The 23774-nt window shown below is 54.5% G+C and overlaps 1 protein-coding gene across 5 annotated transcripts in view; it reads left to right on the top strand.

The window, feature by feature from the left end:
* The window catches only part of RYR1 (ryanodine receptor 1), a 160021-nt gene that overhangs the window by 63185 nt on the left and 73062 nt on the right, over nt 1–23774 (top strand). For all 5 annotated transcript variants that reach the window (XM_039465527.2, XM_039465526.2, XM_039465523.2 and 2 more), the window contains exons 38-65: nt 1388–1534; nt 3239–3512; nt 5119–5233; nt 5320–5452; nt 5784–5878; nt 6950–7085; nt 7322–7508; nt 7594–7702; nt 8462–8582; nt 8672–8841; nt 10372–10592; nt 10696–10786; nt 12037–12177; nt 12566–12729; nt 12815–12893; nt 13146–13235; nt 13746–13886; nt 14254–14328; nt 14423–14498; nt 14794–14917; nt 15673–15788; nt 17837–17904; nt 17998–18119; nt 18898–18947; nt 19405–19465; nt 19576–19814; nt 21556–21637; nt 22584–22714. In XM_039465527.2, coding sequence (XP_039321461.2) covers nt 1388–1534; nt 3239–3512; nt 5119–5233; nt 5320–5452; nt 5784–5878; nt 6950–7085; nt 7322–7508; nt 7594–7702; nt 8462–8582; nt 8672–8841; nt 10372–10592; nt 10696–10786; nt 12037–12177; nt 12566–12729; nt 12815–12893; nt 13146–13235; nt 13746–13886; nt 14254–14328; nt 14423–14498; nt 14794–14917; nt 15673–15788; nt 17837–17904; nt 17998–18119; nt 18898–18947; nt 19405–19465; nt 19576–19814; nt 21556–21637; nt 22584–22714 — 3558 coding nt within the window. The remainder of the gene's footprint in view (nt 1–1387; nt 1535–3238; nt 3513–5118; nt 5234–5319; nt 5453–5783; nt 5879–6949; nt 7086–7321; nt 7509–7593; nt 7703–8461; nt 8583–8671; nt 8842–10371; nt 10593–10695; nt 10787–12036; nt 12178–12565; nt 12730–12814; nt 12894–13145; nt 13236–13745; nt 13887–14253; nt 14329–14422; nt 14499–14793; nt 14918–15672; nt 15789–17836; nt 17905–17997; nt 18120–18897; nt 18948–19404; nt 19466–19575; nt 19815–21555; nt 21638–22583; nt 22715–23774) is intronic.

Here is a 23774-nt window from a genome sequence, read left to right as displayed (position 1 = left end):
TTTCATTTTCTTTGTTCTTTTTTTTTTTTTTTTTTTTGAGACAGAGTCTTGCTCTATTACCCAGGCTGGAGTGCAGTGGCGCGATCTCAGCTCACTGCAACCTCCACCTCCCAGGTTCAAGCAATTCTCTGCCTCAGCCTCCTGAGTAGCTGGGATTACAGGCACCCGCCACCATACCCGGCTAATTAGTAGAGACAAGGTTTCACCATCTTGGTCAAGCTGGTCTTGAACTCCTGACCTCGTGATCCACCTGCCTCAGCCTCCCAGAGTGCTGGGATTGCAGGCATGAGCCACTGCACCTGGCTCTGTTTTATTTTTGTTTTTTGGAGACAGTCTTACTTGTCACCAAGGCTGGAGTGCAGAGGCACAATCTCAGCTCACTGCATCCTCTGCCTCCTGGGTTCAAGCCATCCATGCCTCCTGAGAAGCTGGGACAACAGGTGCGTGCTACCACGCCTCGGTAATTTTGTAAATTTTTTGTAGAGTCAGGGTTTTGCCATGTTGCCCAGGTTGGTCTTGAACTCCTGGGCTCAAGCAATTTGTATGCCTGGGCCTCCCAAAGTGCTGGGATTACAAGTGTGGGCCACTACACTAGCCCGTTTTTCTTTGGTCTTTTGCTTTTCTGTTCTTCAGGCTAGATAATCTCTATGTCCTATCTTCAAGTTCACTGACTATATTTCTCCGACCAGCTCAAATATGCTGTTGAATCCCCTCTAGTAGTTTATTATTTCAGTTACTTTATTTTTCAAATCCAGAATTTCTGTATTTTAACAATCCGTCTTTTTACTAGTATTCACTACTGGGTGAGTCACTACTATCATACTTCTTCTAATGCTTCAGACATGGTTTCCTTTAGTTCTTTGGACATATTTACAAGGTTGATTTAAAAGACAAATGTTTCTTAGAAGGAATAAATGAACAAAGACACGAACATATAAAGAGTTAAACAAGGCCAGGGGTGGTGGCTCATGCCTGTAATCCCAGCACTTTGGGAGGCTGGGGCGGGCGGATTGCTTGAGCTCAGGAGTTCGAAACCAGCCTCGGCAACATGGCAAGACCCCCATCTCTTAAAAAAAAAAAAAAAAAAAAAAAGGTACAAAATGAACAGGGCATGGTGGCAACACACCTGTAGTCCCAGTTACTCAGAAGGCTGAGGTAGGAGGATGGCTTAAGCCTAGGAGGCAGAGGTTGCAGTGAACTGAGATGACGCCACTGCCCTCCAGCCTGGGCAGAAGAGCAAGACACTGTCCCCCCCCCCCCAAAATAAAAAGGAAATGAAATAAAAAACTCCATGAATGCAAATATGCACAAATGAAGAAGTGAATGTGTGAGCAGGTGAATACGCAAACGGATGAATGACATTTCCCCGCTGCTTGACCATTTCCAGGAATTCAGCTGGAGGGAGAGGAGGAGGAACCAGAGGAAGAGGTCACCCTGAGCAGCCGCCTCATGAGCCTGTTGGAGAAAGTGCGGCTGGTGAAGAAGAAGGAGGAGAAAACGGAGGAGGAGCAGCCAGCTGAGGAGAGGAAACCCCGTGAGGACTGGGGTCACAGGGGAAAGGGCAGGGGTGGGGTGGGCAGCCCTGTGTCTGGGGAGCCTCTGTGTCCCAAAGAGGGCATGAGGACACATGCAAGGGAGGGATAGAGAGGCAGAAGGAGAGGGAAGAGCGGCGGGCTCGTGAGAAAGGCGGCAGACTGGAAGCAGGTGCAGTGGGGCGGCTCACACCTGTAATCCCAGCACTTTGGGAGGCGAAGGCGGGTGGATCACTTGAGGTCAGGAGTTCAAGACCAGCCTGGCCAACATGGTGAAACCCCTTCTCCACTAAAAATACGAACATTAGCCAGGCATGGCAGTGCACACCTGTACTCCCAGATACTTGGAGGCTGAGGCACGAGAATGGCTTGAACCCAGGAGGTGAGGGTTGCAGTGAGCCCAGATTGTGCCACTGCACTCCAGCCTGGGTAACAGAGCGAAACTCTGTCTCAAAAAAAAAAAAAAAAAAAAAAAAAAAAGGCATGCTGTAGATTAGGCCCAAAGATAGGGGCTGCAGAACGTGTGTGTTGGGACCAGGGTGACACAGACGGCCAGCTTAGTGGCAAACCTCTAAGCCAGGGATGGCGGCACCCTTGAACCACTGTGGCTTCTGTGGCCTTGCAGCTTCTCTCTTCTCTCTTGATGAGACGATTACCATGCTGAGGGACTAGACAAGCAGTTGTGATGAATGCTGGGCCAATGCATTATTTTGCAAACTGCTTATTAGCGTATCTAACAAGGACAGAGTTCTTGACGTTGCTACAGGTTTTATCCCGCAACATTTAGGGAACTTTTATGTGGCCAACTCAGCCAGGCACTCTTACCAGGGCTGGGAAATACAGCTGAGGGGGGAAAGTCAAAGCCCCTGTTTAGAAAGTTTAGATTTTAAAAAAATATTTTTTGAGACTGTCTTGCTGCGTTGCCCTGGCTAGAGTGCAGTGGTGCAATCTCAGCTCACTGCAACCTCCGCCTTCCAGGTTCAAATGATTCTCCTGTCTCAGCCTCTCGAGTAGCTGGGATTACAGGCACACACCACCACCATGCCTGGCTAATTTTTGTATTTTTAGTAGAGACAGGGTTTCTACTAAAAACCCTGTGTTGGCCAGGCTGGTTTCAAACTCCTGACCTCAGGTGATCCACCCGCCTTGGCCTCCCAAAGTCTGGGATTATAGGCCTTAGCCATCACACCCGGCCAAATCCACAGTCTTTTTATAGAACAAACAGGATGGCGACATATGCTTTCAAAGGTGCATGGTGACGTGCTTCTGGTCGGCTCTGGTATCTTGCAGTTGTACAATTAATTACAAATATTCCCCTTGAAATTTTTAGGATGCCCTTGTGGTCTGGATATTAGGGCAAACAGAACAAAGAGATTCTTGGGGGAATAGAAAAAAGTTTGCCAGGCTGGGCACGGTGGCTCACACCTATAATCCTAGCCCTTTGGGAGGCCAGGGTAGGAGGATCACTTGAGCCCAGGAGTTCGAGGCTGCAGTGAGCTGTGATTGCACCGCTGCACCCCAGCCTGGGAAACAGAGCAAGGCACTGTCTCAAAAACAAAGAAAAAAATCTGCTAGAATCTGCCTGCTCCTGGTAGGTAGGGGATGGGGGTGGTTAGTAACTGGGTGGTTGGTAACATGGTTCCGGCCCAAGGCCCCACATGCTGCCCTGCCCTGCACAGCACTCCAATGCGCTGTCTCCTTCCCAGGGTCCCTGCAGGAGCTGGTGTCCCACATGGTGGTGCGCTGGGCCCAGGAGGACTTCGTGCAGAGCCCCGAGCTGGTGCGGGCCATGTTCAGCCTCCTGCACCGGCAGTACGACGGGCTGGGCGAGCTGCTGCGTGCCCTGCCGCGGGCGTACACCATCTCGCCGTCCTCCGTGGAAGACACCATGAGCCTGCTTGAGTGCCTGGGCCAGATCCGCTCACTGCTCATCGTGCAGATGGGCCCCCAGGAGGAGAACCTCATGATCCAGAGCATCGGGTGAGAAGCGGCCCTGCCCCTTTCTTTGCATACCCCCTTGGGTAATGGAGGCCCTCAGGATACAATAACGTTCCCTTCCCCAACTTCCGGCCATCCTCTGGTGGGTCTACTCCATCTCCTGGCTGCTAGCCCACCTCCCTGGGTAATGTCTCCTTGCCTTACCTCTCCACCCTCCGCGGGAGCAGCTCCACTTACTGTGTGACTCTCAGCACAACCTTTACCCTTTGTGTGTGTGCGTGAGACAGAGTCTCCTCTGCCGCCCAGGCTAGAGTGCAATGGCGCGATCTCAGCTCACTGCAACCTCCACTTCCCAAGTTCAAGTGATTGTCCTATCCCAGCCTCCTGAGTAGCTGGGATTCCAGGCACACACCACTATGCCTGGCTAATTTTTTCTATTTAGGAGAGACAGGGTTTCACCATGATGGTCAGGCTGGTCTCGAATGGCTAACTCAGGTGATCCATCCACCTCGGCCACCCAAAGTGCTGGGATTAGAGGCATGAGCCACCACGCCCGGCTGAGGTTTACCCTTTTTGAACTTCAGTTTCTTCATCTGTAAAATAGGGCAGAGCCAAGCCTGCTCCAAAGGGTTGTGCTGCGGCTTCATTGAGCTCATGCGAATAATAATCATCATGGTAGTAGCATTGAGCACTCAGTGTCAAATGTGTCTCATTCACACAGTAAACATTTATTAAGCACCTACTGTGTGCCCAGGCCCTTTCTAGGTGTTTTTGAGACAGGGTCTCACTCTGTTGCCCAGGCTGGCGTGCAGTGGCCCCATCATAGCTCACTACAGCCTCAGCTTCCTTGGCACAAGTGATCCTCCTGCCTCAGCCTCCTGAGTAACTGAGACTACAGACGCATGCCACCATGCCCAGCCAATTTGTAAATATTTTGTAGAGACAGGGTCATGCTATGTTGCCCAGGCTGCTCTTGAACTCCTGGGTTCAAGTGATCCTCCTGTCTCAGCCTTCCAAAGGGCTAGAATTACAAGGTGTGAGCCACCATGCTGGGATGACATTTGATAAAAGGCAACATGGCAAAGATCTACGCCCTAGGGGAGCCCGCCTTGGGTGCATGCCTCAGTCTCCCTATCTGTGCAACAGGGACCCTTCCTCCCCCAGTGGCTGCAGGAACTATTGTTTTTGTTTGTTTGTTTGTTTGAGATAGAGTCTTGCTCTGTTGCCCAGCCTGGAGTGCAGTGGCACAATCACTGCTCACTGCAACCTCCACCTACCAGGTTCAAGCGATTCTCCCACCTCAGCCTCCCGTGTAGCTGGGATTATGGGCATGTGCCACCACACCCGGCTAACTTTTGTATTTTTACTAGAAACGGGGTTTCACCATGTTGGCCAGGTTGATCTCGAACTCCTGACCTCAAGTGATCCTCCAGCCTCAGCCTCCCAAAGTGCTGGGATTACAGGCGTGAGCCACTGCTCCTGGCCAGCTGAAGGAACTGAGTGAGTTCAGATCTGTAAAGGGCGTGGTGCCAGGCACAGAGTGAGAGGGCCAAGAATGCCAGGCTGCCGTCACAGTGGTGGCTGTGGCCCTCCCTGGACTTGGCCCCACACGGCCCCTGGTGACCCTGCGCACTCTGCCTGTCTACAGGAACATCATGAACAACAAAGTCTTCTACCAACACCCGAACCTAATGAGGGCACTAGGCATGCATGAGACGGTCATGGAGGTCATGGTCAACGTCCTCGGGGGTGGCGAGTCCAAGGTGAGGGCCCAGCAGGCACTGGGGAGCTCAGGGGAGGGGTCCACAGAGGGCCGGCCCTGACCACCAGCCCGCCCTGCCTGTCCCAGGAGATCCGCTTCCCCAAGATGGTGACAAGCTGCTGCCGCTTCCTCTGCTATTTCTGCCGCATCAGCCGGCAGAACCAGCGTTCCATGTTTGACCACCTGAGCTACCTGCTGGAGAACAGCGGCATCGGCCTGGGTGAGAACCCCCGTGCTCAGGGGCTATCCCCCAGAACCCACTCCTGGCACCTCGTCCAGGCCTGCCCCACTCCCCACCAGCTCACTCGCTCATTCGGTCATTCAACAAACACTCCCTCTCAACCATGGCTCTGGCCCTGTAATGAGTAACGCTGGGAACACAATAGTGACTCCAGTAGTGACAGCCTAGAGTGGTCAGGGCTTGGATGAGGGAAGTACAGACCAAAGGAAGCATCTGATCCAGGTTGGAAAACGAGTGGTCAGGGAGGGCTTCCAAGAAGAGGTAAGACAAGGAGGAGTGAGACTTTCTTACCTAATCTCGCCCCCCCCAGGCATGAAGGGCTCCACACCCCTGGACGTGGCCGCTGCCTCCGTCATCGACAACAATGAGCTGGCCTTGGCATTGCAGGAGCAGGACCTGGAAAAGGTGTGGAGGGCAGGGCTGGGCCCTGGGCCTGAGGGAGGAGATCGGGCCCCACAGGGCTGCTTGGGACACCTGCTGATTCTGAACTCATTCTTGGGGGCAATTCTGGATTGTCCAGTGCCCAACCAGGAGGAGGTCCAGTTGCTCATTCATCGGACGCTTCCCGGCTGGGGGCAGGTCCACACTCCATGCTTCCTGTCTGGGGACAGGTCCGCACTGTAGCTTCCGGTCTGGGGGCAGGTCCGCACGGTAGCTTCCGGTCTGGGGGCAGGTCCGCACCGTAGCTTCCGGTCTGGGGGCAGGTCCGCACGTAGCTTCCGGTCTGGGGGCAGGTCTGCACTCTAGCTTCCGGTCTGGGGGCAGGTCCGCACTCTAGGCTTCCTCGCTGTGTGGCCTTGGCACATTTCTTGGCCCTCTGAGCTTCGACTTCTGTGTACGGCAGTGAAGTGCCTGGGCTCCAGAATGCAGCAGCTTTGCTTCTGCCCCCTCGCTCCCTGGCTATGTGGCCTTGAATAAGTGACTTACAGTCTCCGGACCCCTGTTGCCTCATCTGTACAATGAATGAAGTCATAGAAATGACTTCATGGAGTCATTCTGAGGATTAAATGAGTTAATCCAGGAAAGCATTTGTAAAGGGGCATAACAGTAAGCTGCTGTTACATTATCATTCCACAAATACGCAGTGTTCACTTACCATATGGCAGGACCTGTGCGAAACAGTGGTAATAAGGTCAGTCAGAAATCCCTGTCCGGCCAGACAGAGTGGTCTTAACTGTAACCTGTTTTATCAGCAGGGTCTTTATGACCTGTATCTTGTGCCAACCTCCCATCTCACTCTGTGACTTAGAATGCCTTGACTGTCTGGGAACACAGCTCAGTAGGTCTCAGCCTCATTTTACCCAAACCCTGTTCAAGATAGAGTCGCTCTAGTTCACACGCCTCTGACAGGACCAGGGCTAATTGGCCGAGGGATCAGGGCTGAACCGGACCAAGGACTCACAGGGCACAGCAGAGGGCTGAGCCTGGGAGGCCAGTACCTTGGGTCTGGTCTCTTACTGGCCCCTCCTGCCCCAGGTTGTGTCCTACCTGGCAGGCTGTGGCCTCCAAAGCTGCCCCATGCTTGTGGCCAAAGGGTACCCAGACATTGGCTGGAACCCCTGTGGTGGAGAGCGCTACCTGGACTTCCTGCGCTTTGCTGTCTTTGTCAACGGTGAGGAGGGGGTGGCAGCAGCAGGGCGGGAAGTGTGGGGTCACAGGTCACCCCACAGGTGGGGTCCAGGCAGGGATCCCTTCCAGTGGGTCTGGGGCTGTGTTACCCCTGGAGGTGTTGGCTCCTGGGGCTGGCAGGGGCCTGGTATTACCCCTGGAGGTGTTGGGTCCTGGGCCAGCATGGGGAGGTCTCTGATGATGGCTCATGAGCCCACCTGTCCCCACGCGGGAGTCCAGGTGAGAGCGTGGAGGAGAACGCCAACGTGGTGGTGCGGCTGCTCATCCGGAAGCCCGAGTGCTTCGGACCCGCCCTGCGGGGTGAGGGTGGCTCAGGGCTGCTGGCTGCCATTGAAGAGGCCATCCGCATCTCCGAGGACCCTGCAAGGGATGGCCCGGGCATCCGCAGGGACCGGCGGCGTGAGCAGTAAGTCTCCTCGCCCCCTCCTCAATACGGCAACCCACCCTCCCGGCCCCTGGCTGCCTCCCCCACCCACCCACCTTCCCTGCAGCTTTGGTGAGGAGCCGCCTGAAGAAAACCGGGTGCACCTGGGACACGCCATCATGTCCTTCTATGCCGCCTTGATCGACCTGCTGGGACGCTGTGCGCCAGAGATGCATGTGAGACCGCAAGGCGGGGCGGGATGGGGAGGGAGGGCAGGCACAGCAGCCTTGAATGCCTCAGGCAGGCACTCAGTGGCCTTGAGTGAGCTCCCATATGTGGGTGGTCCTGGACTAGCAATGCTGGGGACACAACAGTGACCAAGACACCCCAGGCCCTGGTCTCACAGAGCTCCCAGTCCAGTGGGGGAGATGGACAGTGACACCCAGAATGGCCAGGGCTGGGATGGGGAACACAGGGAGAGGGGTCAGGGCCAGGATGGCGGGGCAAACAGAGAGGGGTCAGGATAGGGATGGGGTCACAGGGAGAGGGATCAGGATGGGGATGTAGGGGTACAGGGAGAGAGGTCAGACCTGGAGTCGGGGGCACAGGCAAAGGGATCAGGCTGGGGATTGAGGGGTACAAGGAGAGGGTTCAGGGCTGCACAGGCAGAGGAACGAGGGCTGGAAACTCTAGACCAGGCATCCCCAAACTTTTTACACAGGGGGCCAGTTCACTGTCCCTCAGACTGTTGGAGGGCCACCACATAACTGTGCTCCTCTCACTGACCACCAATGAAAGAGGTGCCCCTTCCTGAAGTGCGGCGGGGGGCTGATAAATGGCCTTGGGGGCCACAGTTTGGGGACACCTGCTCTAGACAGCCCCCTAGAAAGATGCCTGCTGTACCCTCTTGTGTCGTAAGGGAGGGAGTGGAGCGGCCACTGAGTGGGACACCGGCACCTGATGAGTGCCCCCCCCGCCCTTCCCCCATTCCCCAGCTGATCCAAGCCGGCAAGGGTGAAGCCCTGCGGATCCGCGCCATCCTCCGCTCCCTCGTGCCCTTGGAGGACCTCGTGGGCATCATCAGCCTCCCACTGCAGATCCCCACCCTGGGCAAAGGTGAGGAGGGGATGGGACTTGGCAAAGGAGTGATAGTGGGGAGGGAGACGCTGGGTCTGAAGGGCATCCCTAACCCGCCCTCCCTGCAGACGGGGCTCTGGTGCAGCCAAAGATGTCAGCATCCTTTGTGCCGGACCACAAGGCGTCCATGGTGCTCTTCCTGGACCGTGTGTATGGCATCGAGAACCAGGACTTCTTACTGCATGTGCTGGACGTGGGGTTCCTGCCCGACATGAGGGCAGCCGCCTCGCTGGACACGGTGAGCAGCCCCGCCTGACCTGGCCACCCTCCCCACCTCCACAGAGGGACAGGAGATGGGTCACAATAGAGCAGCAGCTGCTGCTTTTGTTTTTCTTGGGATTGTGGACATATCATAATCCCCAACACCATCATCAAGATAGAAAACAAAAACCAAGAAACACTGAATTCCAATGGAGGATGAGTAGGAATCTCCACAACTTCCAGTTATAAGAAATCATCATTCAAGGCGAGGCTCGGTGGCTCATGCCTGTAATCCCATCGCTTTGGGAGGCCGAGGCAGGCAGATCACAAGGTCAGGAGTTCAAGACTAGCCTAACTAACATGGTAAAACCCTGTCTCTACTGAAAATATAAAAATTAGCCAGGTGTGGTGGCATGCACCTGTAATCCCAGCTACTTGGGAGGCTGAGGCAGGAGAATCACTCCAACCTGGGAGGCGGAGGTTGCAGTGAGCCAAGATCGTGCCACTACACTCCAGTCTGGGTGACAGAGTGAGACTCCATCTCAAAAAAAAAAAAAAAAAATCATTGTTCACAGTGTTGGTGTAGAACTGTAAGACATATAGACTCGGTACAGCAACAGCAATAACAGAAGGTGACAGAGCAAGGACTAGGAGCATGGAGAAGTGGCCACTGATTTAGCAAAGTCAAGGTCACTGGAAACCAGGATGAGCAGTTTCAGCCGAGGACGGAAGCCTTCCTAAAGAGGGTTTAAGAGAACCCAGGGCTAGGCATGGTGGCTCACCCCTGTAATCATTTGGGGAGGCCAAGGTGGGAGGATCACTTGAAGCCAGGAGTTCGAGACCAGCCTGGGCAACATGGAGAGACCCTGTCTCTACAAAAAAAATTGTAAATGTTAGCCCAGTGTGGTGGTGCACACTAAAGAGGCTGATACGGGAGAATCACTTGAGGCACGGACATTGAGACTGCAGTGAACAGTGACTGCACTCCTGCTTTCCAGTCTGGGCGACAGAGGGAGACCCTGTCTTAGGAAAAAAATAAAAATAAAAAATAAAAATAAAAATAGCCAGGCATGGTGGTGTGTGCCTGTAGTTCTAGCTACTAGGGAGGCTGAGGCTGCAGGATCACTTGAGCCCAGGCGTTCAAGGCTGCAGTGAGCTGTGATTGCATCCCTGCACTCCAGTCTGGGAGACAGAGACTCCTGTCTCTAACAAAAGAAAAAGAATATATTACAGGAAGAAAGGTGAGGGTTAGAGAGGAAATAAGCTTGCAGACTAATGATATTTACAGAAGAGCCAAATCTGTAATGGGATTCATTAATCTTATCCACCAGTGCCTGAACTCGTGTGTGTTTGAAATCTTGCGTAGTCCAAAGCAATAAGTAATGGGGTGAGGGCTGTGGGCGTCGGGGCGTGAGCATAGGGTGGGAGGAGGCTGGTAGAGATTGGGAGGAGCAGGCTTTGGGGGAGTGATCAGAGTCTGGATCCTTTGGCCAGAGTCGTTCAGGGCAGGTGTCAGAGCAGCCCCAGGGGTGTGCAGCGGGCCTGATGTCCTCACTCTGCGCCCTAGGCCACTTTCAGCACCACCGAGATGGCGCTGGCGCTGAACCGCTACCTGTGCCTGGCCGTGCTGCCGCTCATCACCAAGTGCGCGCCACTCTTTGCGGGCACGGAACACCGCGCCATCATGGTGGACTCCATGCTGCACACGGTGTACCGCCTGTCCCGGGGTCGCTCGTTCACCAAGGCGCAGCGCGACATCATCGAGGACTGCCTCATGGCGCTCTGCAGGTGGAGCAGGGGGGGCAGGGGGGGCTGGGCCCAGGGCAGGGAGGGGGTGGGGTGCAGAGCAGGCCTGGAGAGGAGGTGCCAGCATCCTGCGCACGGTCCACAGGTACATCCGCCCGTCCATGCTGCAACACCTGCTGCGGCGCCTGGTGTTCGACGTGCCCATCCTCAACGAGTTCGCCAAGATGCCACTCAAGGTGAGGGCAAGCGCTCTTTAGAGGCTCGTTTCCAGGCCACACCCACTGGTTTGCTCTACGCTCTGATTGTAGGGCTCATTTGTGTCGGCACTGCCCAGCCCAATTAACCTGCATTAGTTAGGGCGGCGTCCACACAGAAACCTCTTTGCATCCTTATTTGCATACTACAATTCCTAGGACATTCACTTCGCTTCATTGAGGCCTCTAGCATTCCCAAATTAGCATTTAATTTGCCTAACAGTGAGACAGCCCACTTCAATTAGCATATATTTGCATGGAACACAGCACTTTCCCTAATTAGTGTGTTTATTTGCATGCCTAGACCACCAGACTTCCACTATTCAAATGAGTGCATTTATTTGAATAAACATTACCACAGCTATTCTGAATATTTGCACACTGTCTCTCTTATTTTTAAATTTGCATGCTAATTTGCATAAAGAGATACCCCAACTCAGATATCTTGACTATTTTGCATAGTACATTGAAATCAGCTCCTATTTCAAATTTGCATTTTAGCCAGGCACGGTAGCTCACGCCTGTAATCCCAGCACTTTGGGAGGCCAAGGTGGGAGGATCACTTGAGGTCAGGAGTTCGAGACTAGCCTGACCAACATGGTGAAACCCCATCTCTACTAAAAATACAAAAATTAGCTGGGTGTGGTGGCGTGTGCCTGTAATCCCAGCTACTTGGGAGGCTGAGGCAGAGAAATGCTTGAACCCAGAGGCAGAGGTTGCAGTGAGCTGAGGTCATGGAACTGCACTCCAGCCTGGGCAACAGAGTGAGACTCCACCTCAAAAAAAAAAAAAAAAAAAAAAAATTTGCATTTTGGATAGAGGAGGACCTCTTCCCAATTAACATATATTTGCATGGGGTGCAGCCTGTGTTTCTCTTTGGCATGTTAATTTGCATAAGCACAGATTGCTGCATCCATATACCCATTTGCTCACTGCGCACCCATGGATTAATATTAGCACGCTTGTTTGTGTAAAGCAGCACCAGACACAACCAGCTGTAGTTTTAATGCACATCTGACTCTAAATTAAGAACGCTAAATTTGCATACTAAGCTGTCTAGGACCACTCCTCAATAAACATACCACTTCTTCCCCTATTAGCATATAATTTGCATAACCCACACCTCCTTCAGAATTTAAAAGCACTGGCATGCCTGTGTCTCTCTGGGCCTTCATCTGCCTGGCACCCACTGCCCCCCCTCATTCGTGTGTCTCCCTCTTGCTCCCACCCAGCTCCTCACCAACCACTACGAGCGCTGCTGGAAGTACTACTGCCTACCCACAGGCTGGGCCAACTTCGGGGTCACCTCGGAGGAAGAGCTGCACCTCACGCGGAAACTCTTCTGGGGCATCTTTGACTCTCTGGCCCATAAGGTCTGTGCAGCAGAGAGCCCCAAACGGGTCTACGTGGAGGGTTTGGGGGCCAAAATTGGGGATCCAGAGTGAAATCCCCCAATTTTGAGGGGTTCAAGGCAGAGAGGGTTCTGTGTATTTGGATCTAGGAGAACCTATGGGTTGAGGCTTCAGTGTGGAGGTTATGGAAGAGAGGGTGGCCTCTAGTTTGGGAGCTTGGAGAGGGGCAGAATGGAGGTGATTTGAGCATACAGTTGGGTCTAAAATTTGGGTTTCAAGGAGAGGGACCATAATTCAGGTTTGGGGACTCAGGGGGGAGGGTTGATGATTGCAATGTGTGAGTTTGAGGTCCTGGGGCTCAGTAAGGCTTGTAAGGACCTCCTACCACTACTCCGCCTGGCTTTCTCAGAAATACGACCCGGAGCTGTACCGCATGGCCATGCCTTGCCTGTGTGCCATTGCCGGGGCCCTGCCTCCTGACTACGTGGATGCCTCATACTCATCGAAGGCGGAGAAAAAGGCCACAGTGGATGCTGAAGGCAACTTCGATCCCCGGCCTGTGGAGACCCTCAAGTGAGGCCTGGGGCTGGGAGACAGGAAGATTTCAGGGGTGGAGGGAACCCCAGCCCCAACATCCGCTGCCCTATGCCCCCAACAGTGTCATCATCCCGGAGAAGCTGGACTCCTTCATTAACAAGTTTGCGGAGTATACACATGAGAAGTGGGCCTTCGACAAGGTTGGCCTCAGGGTCCTCCTATTCCAGAAACGCTCAAGATTCCAGCTTCCCTCCAACCCCCCGAGCCCCATTCTTCCTTGAGGCCCCAGACCCCCCTGAGACCCAACCACACCTTCCCTAGTACCTTTAGCTTGTTCTGGGATCCCCAGGATACGCTGTCCTCGGTTCTCCCAGGGTCCCGCTCTGTGTCCCCAGGCTGCTGCCTCCCCGTCCCCCTGCCTCCACCTCACTCTGCCTCTTCTCCATCTCTAGATCCAGAACAACTGGTCCTATGGAGAGAACATAGACGAGGAGCTGAAGACCCACCCGATGCTGAGGCCCTACAAGACCTTTTCAGAGAAGGTGACCAAGCCTTGGGGCCCAGCATTGGGGGTCAAAATGAAACCCCCAATGTGAGGGTTCGGGGAGGAGTGAGGCAGCTTCACAGGTTTGCATCTAGGTGGATCTGTGGGTTGGGTCTCCCCATTCATGGGCTTTGCTTTGCCTTCTCTGAAACTTGGTAGAGTGGGTAGAGAGTCCAAGAGTGGGTTTGATTCCTTGGCTGTAATAAGACTTTTGGGAGACTCCTGTATCTAATGGGGTAAGGAGATACACATGTATCTATTTGGATAAGGAGACTCGTGTATCTAATGGGATAAACAGATACATGTGTGTCTAATGGGATAAGGAGATACAGGGCCTCCCAATCCCGAGGGTTTGGGAGACTCTGTTACAGAACAGGTAAGAGACTTGAGTTCAAATCCAGACTGGACCACTGCCTAGCCACGTGGTCAGGGTTTTCTCCTTTGGGGTCCTTCCTCCACCACCCTCTTGCCCCATTCCACCAACTCCCCACCCTCCTGTCCACCCCAGGACAAAGAGATTTACCGCTGGCCCATCAAGGAGTCCCTGAAGGCCATGATTGCCTGGGAATGGACAATAGAGAAGGCCAGAGAGGGTGAGGAGGAGAAGACGGAAAAGAAAAAAACGAGGAAGATATCACAGAGTGCCCAGGTGAAGGCCGGGCCTGCGAGGAGGGCAGGGGCACAAGGTGGGGAGGTACAGAATAAGGGGCGTGGCCAGCAGAGGGTGTGACCAGACAGACGGGACAGAGAGGAGAGGAGCCAAGGGAAGTAGGTGGGGCCAGAGAGGGATGCAGAAACCTGAGAACTGGGAAAGAAGAGGGCAGGGGTCTAAAGAATTGCAAAGGGCAGAGGCGAGAAGGATGGGGTGGTTTAGAGACAGACCTTGAGAGGACACGGGGTCTTGAGCCAGGGAAGGGCGGAGGGGGCAGAACAGGCTAGTGGGGCCTGGGGAGGAGCTGTGTTGGGTTTCCTGCTAGCCTATCAGCCCACCTCCCATCTTCCTCTCGTCCTCTCAGACCTACGATCCTCGAGAAGGCTACAACCCCCAGCCCCCCGACCTTAGCGGAGTTACCCTGTCTCGGGAGCTGCAGGTGAGAGGCCTGCCCCTTTTAGGGGGGCATGGGGTGTCTTTGGTAGGGTCTGGCATCCTCTGAATCTAGCCCTCGATCCTGCATCCACTCGCAGGCCATGGCAGAACAACTGGCAGAAAATTACCACAACACGTGGGGGCGGAAGAAGAAGCAGGAGCTGGAAGCCAAAGGTGAGGGTGCCCATGCCACCCCCATGTGACCCCCGTGGCTTCACCGTGTGGCATTGCTGATTGCCTTCATGTCCCCTGAAACTCGGTTTCTCCATCTGTAGATGGGACTAATAACAGCGTTTACCACCGTGGGGTCGTGGGGAGAATGGGAGGAGCACCAACAAGCAATGTTTCCCTTATTTGTGTCTTCATCTTTATTACGATAATTACGCATGCCAGACACTGCAGGAACCACTTCAGTGAGAGTGGCCTGGGCCTTCCCGAGAGCCCTGATTTCTGGTCTTTGCCTCCCCAGGCGGTGGGACCCACCCGCTGCTGGTCCCCTATGACACGCTCACGGCCAAGGAGAAGGCCCGAGATCGAGAGAAGGCCCAGGAGCTGCTGAAATTCCTGCAGATGAACGGCTTCGCGGTTACAAGGCACGAGGGTTGGGATCCCAGCGGAAGAGCCGCGGGCTGAAGCCGGCTAGGCCAGAGAGGGATGGAGCCGAGAGGGGCTGGGCCCGGGGAGCCGAAATGGAAACAGAGGGGAGGAGCTAAGGGAGTGGAGCCTGGACGCAGAGGCGGGGCCAGATGGGGAGGAGTCTGAGGGGGCGGGGCTCGTGGGATAGAGGCGGGGCCAGAGAGGGGAGGAGGCTAAGAGGGGTGGGGACAGAGGGGGCAGAGGCGGGACCAGATGGGGAGGAGTCTGAGGGGCGGGGCTTGTGGGATAGAGGCGGGGCCAGAGAGGGGAGGAGGCTAAGAGGGGTGGGGACAGAGGGGGCAGAGGCGGGACCATAGAGGAGAGGAGGCTGAGAAGGGCAGGGTCCGGGGAGCAGAGGCGGGGCCAGAGAATGGAGGCGACTGAAAGGAGGCGGGTACTGGTGAGTGGCGGTGGGACCAAAGAGAAGAGAAGCTCAAAAGGGTGGGGCTCGGGGAACAGAGGTGGGGCCAAGAGGAGGAGGCTGAGAGGGGCGGGGTCTGGGGGGCAGAGGCGGGACCAGAAAGGGGAGGAAGCCAAGCGGGGTGGGGCACAGGGAGCTCAGAGTGGAGCCCCGCCCTGGGGTGAAGCCAAAGCTGGTAGAGACGGGGCCAGCAGGAGCAGAGGCAGACCTGAGAAGGGTGAGGCAGACCTGAGACCTGAGAAGGGTAGGGACTGCGTCTGGGCTGATTAGTCTCTCCACATCTCCATGCAGAGGCCTTAAGGACATGGAACTGGACTCGTCTTCCATTGAAAAACGGTTTGCCTTTGGCTTCCTGCAGCAGCTGTTGCGCTGGATGGACATTTCTCAGGAGTTCATTGCACACCTGGGTATGGAGAATGTCCCCCCCACCCTTATGCCTGCCCCACCTGCAGACACGAGTTCGGCAGACCAGACTCACCTAGGACACCCCTTCAGGCACTCATCCATCCTCCCCTTATCTGATGTTTATTGAGCCTCTTCTGTGTGCCAGATACTGTTCTAGATGCTGGGGTACAGCAGTGAAGATGACAGTGACCCCTGCTCTCCTGCAACTACTCTTGTGTTGGATTCAGGCAATTTGTATCATAAATAACTCAATCCCTTAGTGTTAGAAGGGGATTCGCGTTATGGGAAGAAGAAAACAGTAGAGCCAGATAGAGGGGATTGGGAGTGTGGAGCCAGTTGTAATTTTAAATAGGGTGTTTGGAGAGGACTTTGATGAGAATGTGACATCGAGGCAAGCCATGAAGGAGGTGAGGGAGGAGCTGTGTGGACCTCTGGGGGACATCTGTTCTTCGCAGGCAAAGGACCAGCGAGTAAAAAGGCCCTGAGAGGTCCCTGGCATGAGTGTCAGGATGCTCTGTGGCTGAAGCAGAGTCTCGAGGGGGACAGTGAGATGGACAGGGTCACAAAGGTGACTGGGGCAGATTCATGCAGGGTTTTGCAAGCTGTGATGAGGACTTTGACCTTTACCGGGAGTGAGATGGATTTGGGGGGAGGTGGCTGAGCTGAGGAGGGGCGTGATCCATAATTCTGGTGTTCACAGGGGCCCTCTGGCTTGACTGGGGTAGGGACAAGAGCTGAAAGGGGTGAGAACTGGGCAGATTTCGGGATCTACTTTGAAGGCTGAGGCTGTTGGGATGCCCCCAATGCCTCTTACAGGCCACTAGGAATCCCAGCTAGGCCCTACAATTCCCTCCAGTTTCCCCTAGAGAGCCCCAGCATTCCCCTTGAGAGTTACCCCCAGGAACCCCCAAATTCCCTCCAGGTGAGTGGCAGAGCAGAATTCGCTGCTACGTCTCACCTCAAAGCCTGCCTGCCTGACCTCAAAGCCTGTCTCACCTTGAAGCCTGCCTGAGCTTCAGTGCTGCACACCCCCTTCGCAGTTCCCTTCCCTCTCTAGACCTCAGTTTCCTCACCTGTGACATGGGCATATGTTCGCCATACTAGCCTTGGTTCTGTCACTTACCAGGTGACCCAGGGTTAGTTACTTCACCTCCGTTTCTTCATCTGAAAAATGGGGGCTGGGAACCAACTGCACAGACATCCAAGTTGTAAGGAGACTGTGAAAGGATAACATGTCTCTCAGTGCCAAGGACATAGCAAGTGTTTAATAATTGGAGCCAGTGTCAGTATTTTAATAATATCAGTTACTACCATCACCATTATTATTGTTTGAAATTGATTTCCTTTTAAAGTTAACTCTAATTTGTTTACATTGACTTCTTGTTTTGTTTGGTTCATTTATTCATTTATTGCAGATTAACTCAGTGCCAGGTATTCAAGTTCAGAATGAAAAGCACTTGTGGTGGGTGAGGAAGGGCATGTTCCATGACCTTAACCCGTTCCAGTTTGTTCTCTCCATTCACAGCTTCAGGAAGGGTTTGATCAAGGAGTTGTCAGCTTCAGGAAGGGTTTGGAAGGGTTTGATCAAGGAGTTGGGGGAAAGTACTTTGGGAGGAGAAGGTGGATGGATCACCTGAAGTCAGCAGTTTGAGACCAGCCTGGACAACATGGTGAAACTATGTACTAAAAATACAAAACTTAGCTGGGTGCAGTTGTGCACACCTGTAATCCCAGCTCCTTGGGAGGCTGAGGCAGGAGAATCACTTGAACCCAGGAGGCAGAGGATGCAGTGTGCTGAGATGGTGCCATTGCACTTCAGCTTGGGCGACAAGAGTGAAACTCCATCTCAAAATAGAAATGGGGGGCAGTTGGGGGAATCAGATGAAAGGTAGGGGAAATGTTTATCTCGTATCTCAAAGCCAACGCAGATGACTTTATGCCAAGAATTTATCCCCCATTTTCCGACCCTGCTCCCAGTGTCCTGCCCCTCCGAACACCCTGGGTTCCCCAGCCTCGAACCCACTGTGAACCCTGTTTGCCCTCCCTACAGAGGCTGTGGTCAGCAGCGGGCGAGTGGAAAAATCCCCACATGAACAGGAGATTAAATTCTTTGCCAAGGTGAGAGGGGAGCTCAGAAGCTGGAGGGAGCCGGGGACCGCGTGGGCTCTCCACCCCTCACCGGACCCTTCATCTCCTCCGCACCATCCCCAGATCCTGTTGCCTTTGATCAACCAGTACTTCACCAATCACTGCCTCTATTTCCTGTCCACTCCGGCCAAAGTGCTGGGCAGCGGTGGGCACGCCTCAAACAAGGAGAAGGAGATGATCACCAGGTGGGCCACCTGCGACCCCAGCCCCAGCCCCCTGACCTCCCTGGATTGTAATCCTTCGCCCGTAGAGGCTCTGTCCTAGTTGCTGGGTGCTGGGTGCTGACCGTCTCCTGCAGAGGCGATTGAAGGGCTAGGGTGGCCAACCACCCTAGTGTGCCCGGGAGTGAAGAGTTTCCCAGGATGGGGGACTCTCAGGTGACTTGGGACAAATGGATCGCCCTGTCAGGAAGACAGACTCAAGGCCAGGAGTGGTGGTTCATACCTGTAATTTCAACACTTGGGGAAGCTGGTGAGGGAAGAGCACTTGAAGCCAGGAGTCTGCGACCAGCATGGGCAGCATACCGAGACCCCAGTTCTACAAAAAAAAAAAGACGAAAATGAGCTGGGTGTGATGGGGCGTGCCTGTAGTCCCAGCTACTTGGGAGGCTGAGGTGGGAGGATCACTTGAACCTAGGAGCCGGAGGCTGCAGTGAGCTGGGATCATGCCACTGCACTCCAGCCTGGGTGACAGAGCAAGACCCTGTCTCAAAAAGCTAAACGAACGGTAATAAGAAAGGCCGACCCGCCCCACACCTCCCCAGCATCCCGGTTACTGCCTGCGACTTTGCAGCTTGCCCTTCTGTCAGCGCCTCCCGGCCCTCCTGTCTCCATCATCCTGCCTCCTCCCAGCTCCTCTCCGTCTTCTCTGTCCCTGCCTCCTCTAGCTGGGTCACGCTGCCCTTTTCTCCTTGGCCTCCTCACTCCCTGTTCCTCCTGCTTCTGTCCCTTTCTCTTTCTTCAGCCTCTTCTGCAAACTTGCTGCTCTTGTCCGCCACCGAGTCTCTCTCTTCGGTAAGTCGCTCCTCTCCCTGGCTCCTCTCCCTAATCTCTCTTCCCCGCCCTGAAGAAATAGCTACCGGTTCTGCCTTAACTGGAACAACCTTTGTTGTGTCCTTCCTCTGGACCCAGAGACGTGGACAGGGTGTGCCGGGGGCAGGGCAGTGACTGAGGCGCCCTGGGCCTGCCCTCCTGGAGCTCCCAGGCCAGTGGGAGAGAGAGACCCTCTCCAGACAAGGACAGCCCAGTAGGGTCAGGGCTGGGCTGGAGGAAGGGCAGGACAGTGGTCGGGGACAGGGAGGAGGGGAGTTGGGAGGTGCTGGAGGAGTCCAGGCAGGGGTAGGGGTACAGTGGCATTCCAGTGTAGCCAGGGGGCAGCTCAGGAAGAAAGGGTTGGGGGTTAGATGTAGAGGGAGGCACTGTCCTCTGTCCTCTTACTCATGGCTTCCCCCGGCCCATCTTCCTCCCCCAGGGACAGACGCCCCAGCTGTGGTCAACTGTCTTCACATCCTGGCCCGCTCCCTGGATGCCAGGTAGAGGGCTGTGGGCAGCAGCACCCACTCTCACCCTCATCGGGCCCCACCCCCACCCCTGGTCTCCCAGACTCTCCGATTCCAGAGCGGTGTCCCCGCCACCCCCCTAGGACGGTGATGAAGTCGGGTCCTGAGATCGTGAAGGCTGGCCTCCGCTCCTTCTTCGAGAGTGCCTCGGAGGACATCGAGAAGATGGTGGAGAACCTGCGGCTGGGCAAGGTGTCGCAGGCGCGCACCCAGGTGAAGGGCGTGGGCCAGAACCTCACCTACACCACCGTGGCGCTGCTGCCCGTCCTCACCACCCTCTTCCAGCACATCGCCCAGCACCAGTTCGGAGATGACGTCATCCGTAAGGGCGCCTGACCCGAGGGCAGGTTGCGGGGAGTCAGTGTGGCCAGCACCACCCATCCCCGGTGCCTGTGAGAGCCGCTGGGTGTTTGAGTGTGTGGATTTCTTGCTGTAGGCAAAGCATGCGGGCAGGTGGCAAGTGAGTTAATGAGGACGTGAGCTCAGCAGCTCTAACAAAAGACCCTAACTGGACTGGTGCAGCAACTCACAGCCGTGACCCCAGCACTTGGGGAGGCTGAGGCAGGAGGACTGCTTGAGCTGAGTTCGAGACCAGCCTAGGAAACATAGCGAGACCCCATCTCTACTAAAAAAAGAAAAAAAAAATTAAGACTAGGCAGGCACGGAGGCACATGTCTGTAATCCCAGCTACTGGGGAAGCTGATGAGGGAGGATTGCTTGAGTCCAAGAGTTGGAGGCTGCAGTGAGCTGTGATCATACCACTGCACTCCAGCCTGGGCAACAGAGCAAGACTCTTTCTCTATCATAAACAGATAAATAATAAAATAAGAGTCCTTGATTTCAAAAAAGAGAATCTATTGATAAAGGTTAAGAAAAGTAGCACTTGGCCGGGCTTGGTAACTCACACCTGGAATCCCAGCACTTTGGGAGGTCTAGGCAGGCAAATCACTTGAGACCAGGAATTTGAGACCAGACTGGGCAACATAGCGAGACCCCATCTCTAAGTATATGTTAAAAAGAATTTTTTTTTTTTTTTTTTTTTTGAGACGGAGTTTCGCTCTTGTTACCCAGGCTGAGTGCAATGGCGCGATCTCGGCTCACTGCAACCTCCGCCTCCTGGGTTCAGGCAATTCTCCTGCCTCAGCCTCCTGAGTAGCTGGGACTACAGGAACACGCCACCATGCCCAGCTAATTTTTTGTATCTTTAGTAGAGAGGGGGTTTCACCATGTTGACCAGGATGGTCTCGATCTCTTGACCTTGTGATCCACCCGCCTCGGCCTCCCAAAGTGCTGGGATTACAGGCGTGAGCCACCGCGCCCGGCCAAAAAGAAATTTTTTTTAAAAGACAGTCTCACTCTGTCGCCCGGGCTGGAATGCAGTTGTTTGATCTCGGCTCGCTGTAACCTCCGCCTCCCATGTTCAAGCGATTCTCCTGCCTCAGATGCCTGAGTAGCTGGGATTACAGGCATCCACTACCACACTCAACTAATTTTTGTATTTTTAGTAGAGATGGTGTTTCAACATGATGGCTAGGCTGGTCTCGAACTCCTGACCTCAGGTGATCTGCTCATCTCGGCCTCCCAAAGTGCTGGGATTACAGGCATGAGCAGCCGCACCCAGCCTAAAAATGTATATATATTAAATAAAATGAAAACGATAGCCTAAAATTGAAGCAATATTGCAGGTCTATTTACATTTTTCTAGAGGAAGTGCCCCTCACTTTCATTATAGAAGGCCACTTCTCTCCAAGGAAGAAACAACATCTAGCCTTTATTGAGTGCCTACTGTGTTCCCCATTCTAGTGGCTTTCCAGATAGTAACTCACTCGATCCTCACAACCACCCCGTGAGGAAGGTACTGTAATGATCCCCATCTCGTAGGTAGGGAAACTGAGGCTGAGAGTTGGTAACTTGCTCAAGTCATAAGACTGTAAATGGCAGGCTGGCTGTACAGCTGCTTGCTCTTACCCACTGCACGGGCCTGTTTGGAGACAAGGGAGGTGGGGTGGGGAGGGGTCCTTTTGTGGGCGCATCCCACAGCCTCGCCCCCCCATTTCCCTCAGTGGATGACGTCCAGGTCTCTTGCTACCGAACGCTATGCAGTATCTACTCCCTGGGAACCACCAAGAGCACTTATGTGGAAAAGTAAGGAGAGAGCGCCATCGTTTGGGGATGGGTGGGGCTGGAGGGGAAGGGAGGGAGCAGGGGGAAAGGATGGGGTGGCTGAGAAGCAGGGTGGGTATTCAGTCTTCCTGCACTCGGCGGCAGCCGCAGTTCCCCAGGGCGGCCGCGTGAGGGCGCTCAGGGACAGGCCAGCCACAGAAGTAGAGCTGCCGGGTCTGGGGCCGGGAAGCAGGTGCTTGCGGGCCTCGCTGGGGAAGAAGGGGACGTTCAGGCACAGGGCGGTACACAGGAGCCACGCAACACTGCGGGGCCCTGGGAAGGGCCCCTGTCAGTGGCCACGTGACCTCTCCTGGGCTGAGGCTGTATCCACCAGCACTGAAGTTACTCAGATTTCAACAAGTGACATCCCCAGTGTGCAGTGGCCCACACCTGTGAGCACTTTGGGAGGCTGAGGCGGGAGGACCACTTGGGCTCAGGAGTTTGAGACTAGCCTGGGCAACATAGTGAGACTCCATCTCTACAAAAACAAAAACAAAAAACTTTTTTAATGTGCCGCACGTGGTGTGGTGGCGCTGGCGCCTGTAAATCCAGCTCCTCCTAAGGCTGAGTTGCGAGGATCGCTTGACCTCAGGAGTTTGTGATGTGGTCTCTACAAAAATGACTTTTTTTTTTAACTAGCTAGGCGTGGTGTGGCATGTGCCTGTAATCCCAGTTACTTGAGAGGCTGAGGTGGGAGGATCAGTTGAGCCCAGGAATTTGAGGTTGCAGTGAGCCGAGATCAGCCCCCTGCACTCCAGCCTGAGTGACAGGGAGACCTTATTTAAAAAGCAAAACAAGTGACACACATGGGTGTTGGCAGCTCTGCTCCAAAAGGTTCTGGGAGGAGCTGTTTCTGTGGAGATGCGGCTGGGACCCAGGACCCCAAGGAGGGGGACACATGGCAGCTAAACACAGCTCCCTCTTCCAGGCTTCGGCCAGCCCTCGGGGAGTGCCTGGCCCGTCTGGCAGCAGCCATGCCGGTGGCGTTCCTAGAGCCGCAGCTGAATGAGTACAACGCCTGCTCCGTGTACACGACCAAGTCTCCTCGGGAGCGGGCCAGTAAGCTGTGTGGGGCTAGAGCAGTGCCGGGGGTCCGGCTGTACCCAGCACAGGTCCTCGGGGAGAGCCTGATTTGGGGGTATTGGGGCTGGGCTGAGCTGAGTGGCTGCAGCTTCCCCGGGGGCGGGGAGTGCCACACATTCAGGAACCCGAGTTTATGGTCTGGGGGCCTTTCAAGGCAGTTACATGAGGAGAATCAGATCAATTTGATTTTATAAAAGAGAATCTATTGATAAAGGCTAAGAAAAGTAGCACTTGATGGCCGGGTGCAATGGGTCACACCTGTAATCCCAGCACTCTGGGAGGCTGAGGTAGGAGGATTGCATGAGTCCAGGAGTTCAAGACCAACCTGGGCAACATAGCAAAACCCCATCCATGGAATTTGGAGCTATAGGATTTATTTTAGTGACGGTGGCATCTGAGGGCATCATCAAGCTTGGAGACATAGGGCGAGGAGTATTTGAGTGTGAGAGGAATGAGGGAAGGCGTAGGTTCGTTTATTTGGGAAATACGTATTGAGCACTTACTATGTATGAGGCGCTGTCCTAGGCACCTGAGGTTCAGCAGTGAACCGACAAACAGACAAAAATGCCCTGAGTTCTGGGCCCAGAGGCTAGAATGAGGCGTGATCCTTGGGAGAATATATACTCCAGGGCGAGAAGCTTGTCTCCTCAGTCAGCTGAGCTCCCAGAATGGCACCTGGCTCAGAGTCATCGAGGGAGCCAGTGATGGCGCTGTCTGTTTCAAGGGGCTGAAGCGGGTGTGGGATTCAGAGACAAGGCCAGGCGACAGGGTGGGGTTGGAAAAGGTTTCTTTTGGAGTATGCTGTACAGCAGGGGTGAGGGGAATGGGCTTGGATGTGGAAGATTTTAGGAGGGAAGGTTTCTAGGGGTGAGATTTTAGGGAGCAGACAGGCTTGGGGGTGCGAACTGTCTGCAGGAGCCACTGAGTGTCAGTGTGAGGGGTTGGGAGAGGTGGTTGGGTTGGAGGGTGAGATGGGAGGAATAGGGTTTGAGGCACTGGTTTAGGGGGTGGCATTTCAATGGTGTCTGATGTATTT

This window comes from Saimiri boliviensis, chromosome 14 (assembly GCF_048565385.1).
Source record: "Saimiri boliviensis isolate mSaiBol1 chromosome 14, mSaiBol1.pri, whole genome shotgun sequence".
Lineage (NCBI taxonomy): Eukaryota > Metazoa > Chordata > Mammalia > Primates > Cebidae > Saimiri > Saimiri boliviensis.
Note: the sequence above shows the minus strand (reverse complement) of the source record. Positions and strands in the feature narration are given on the sequence as shown.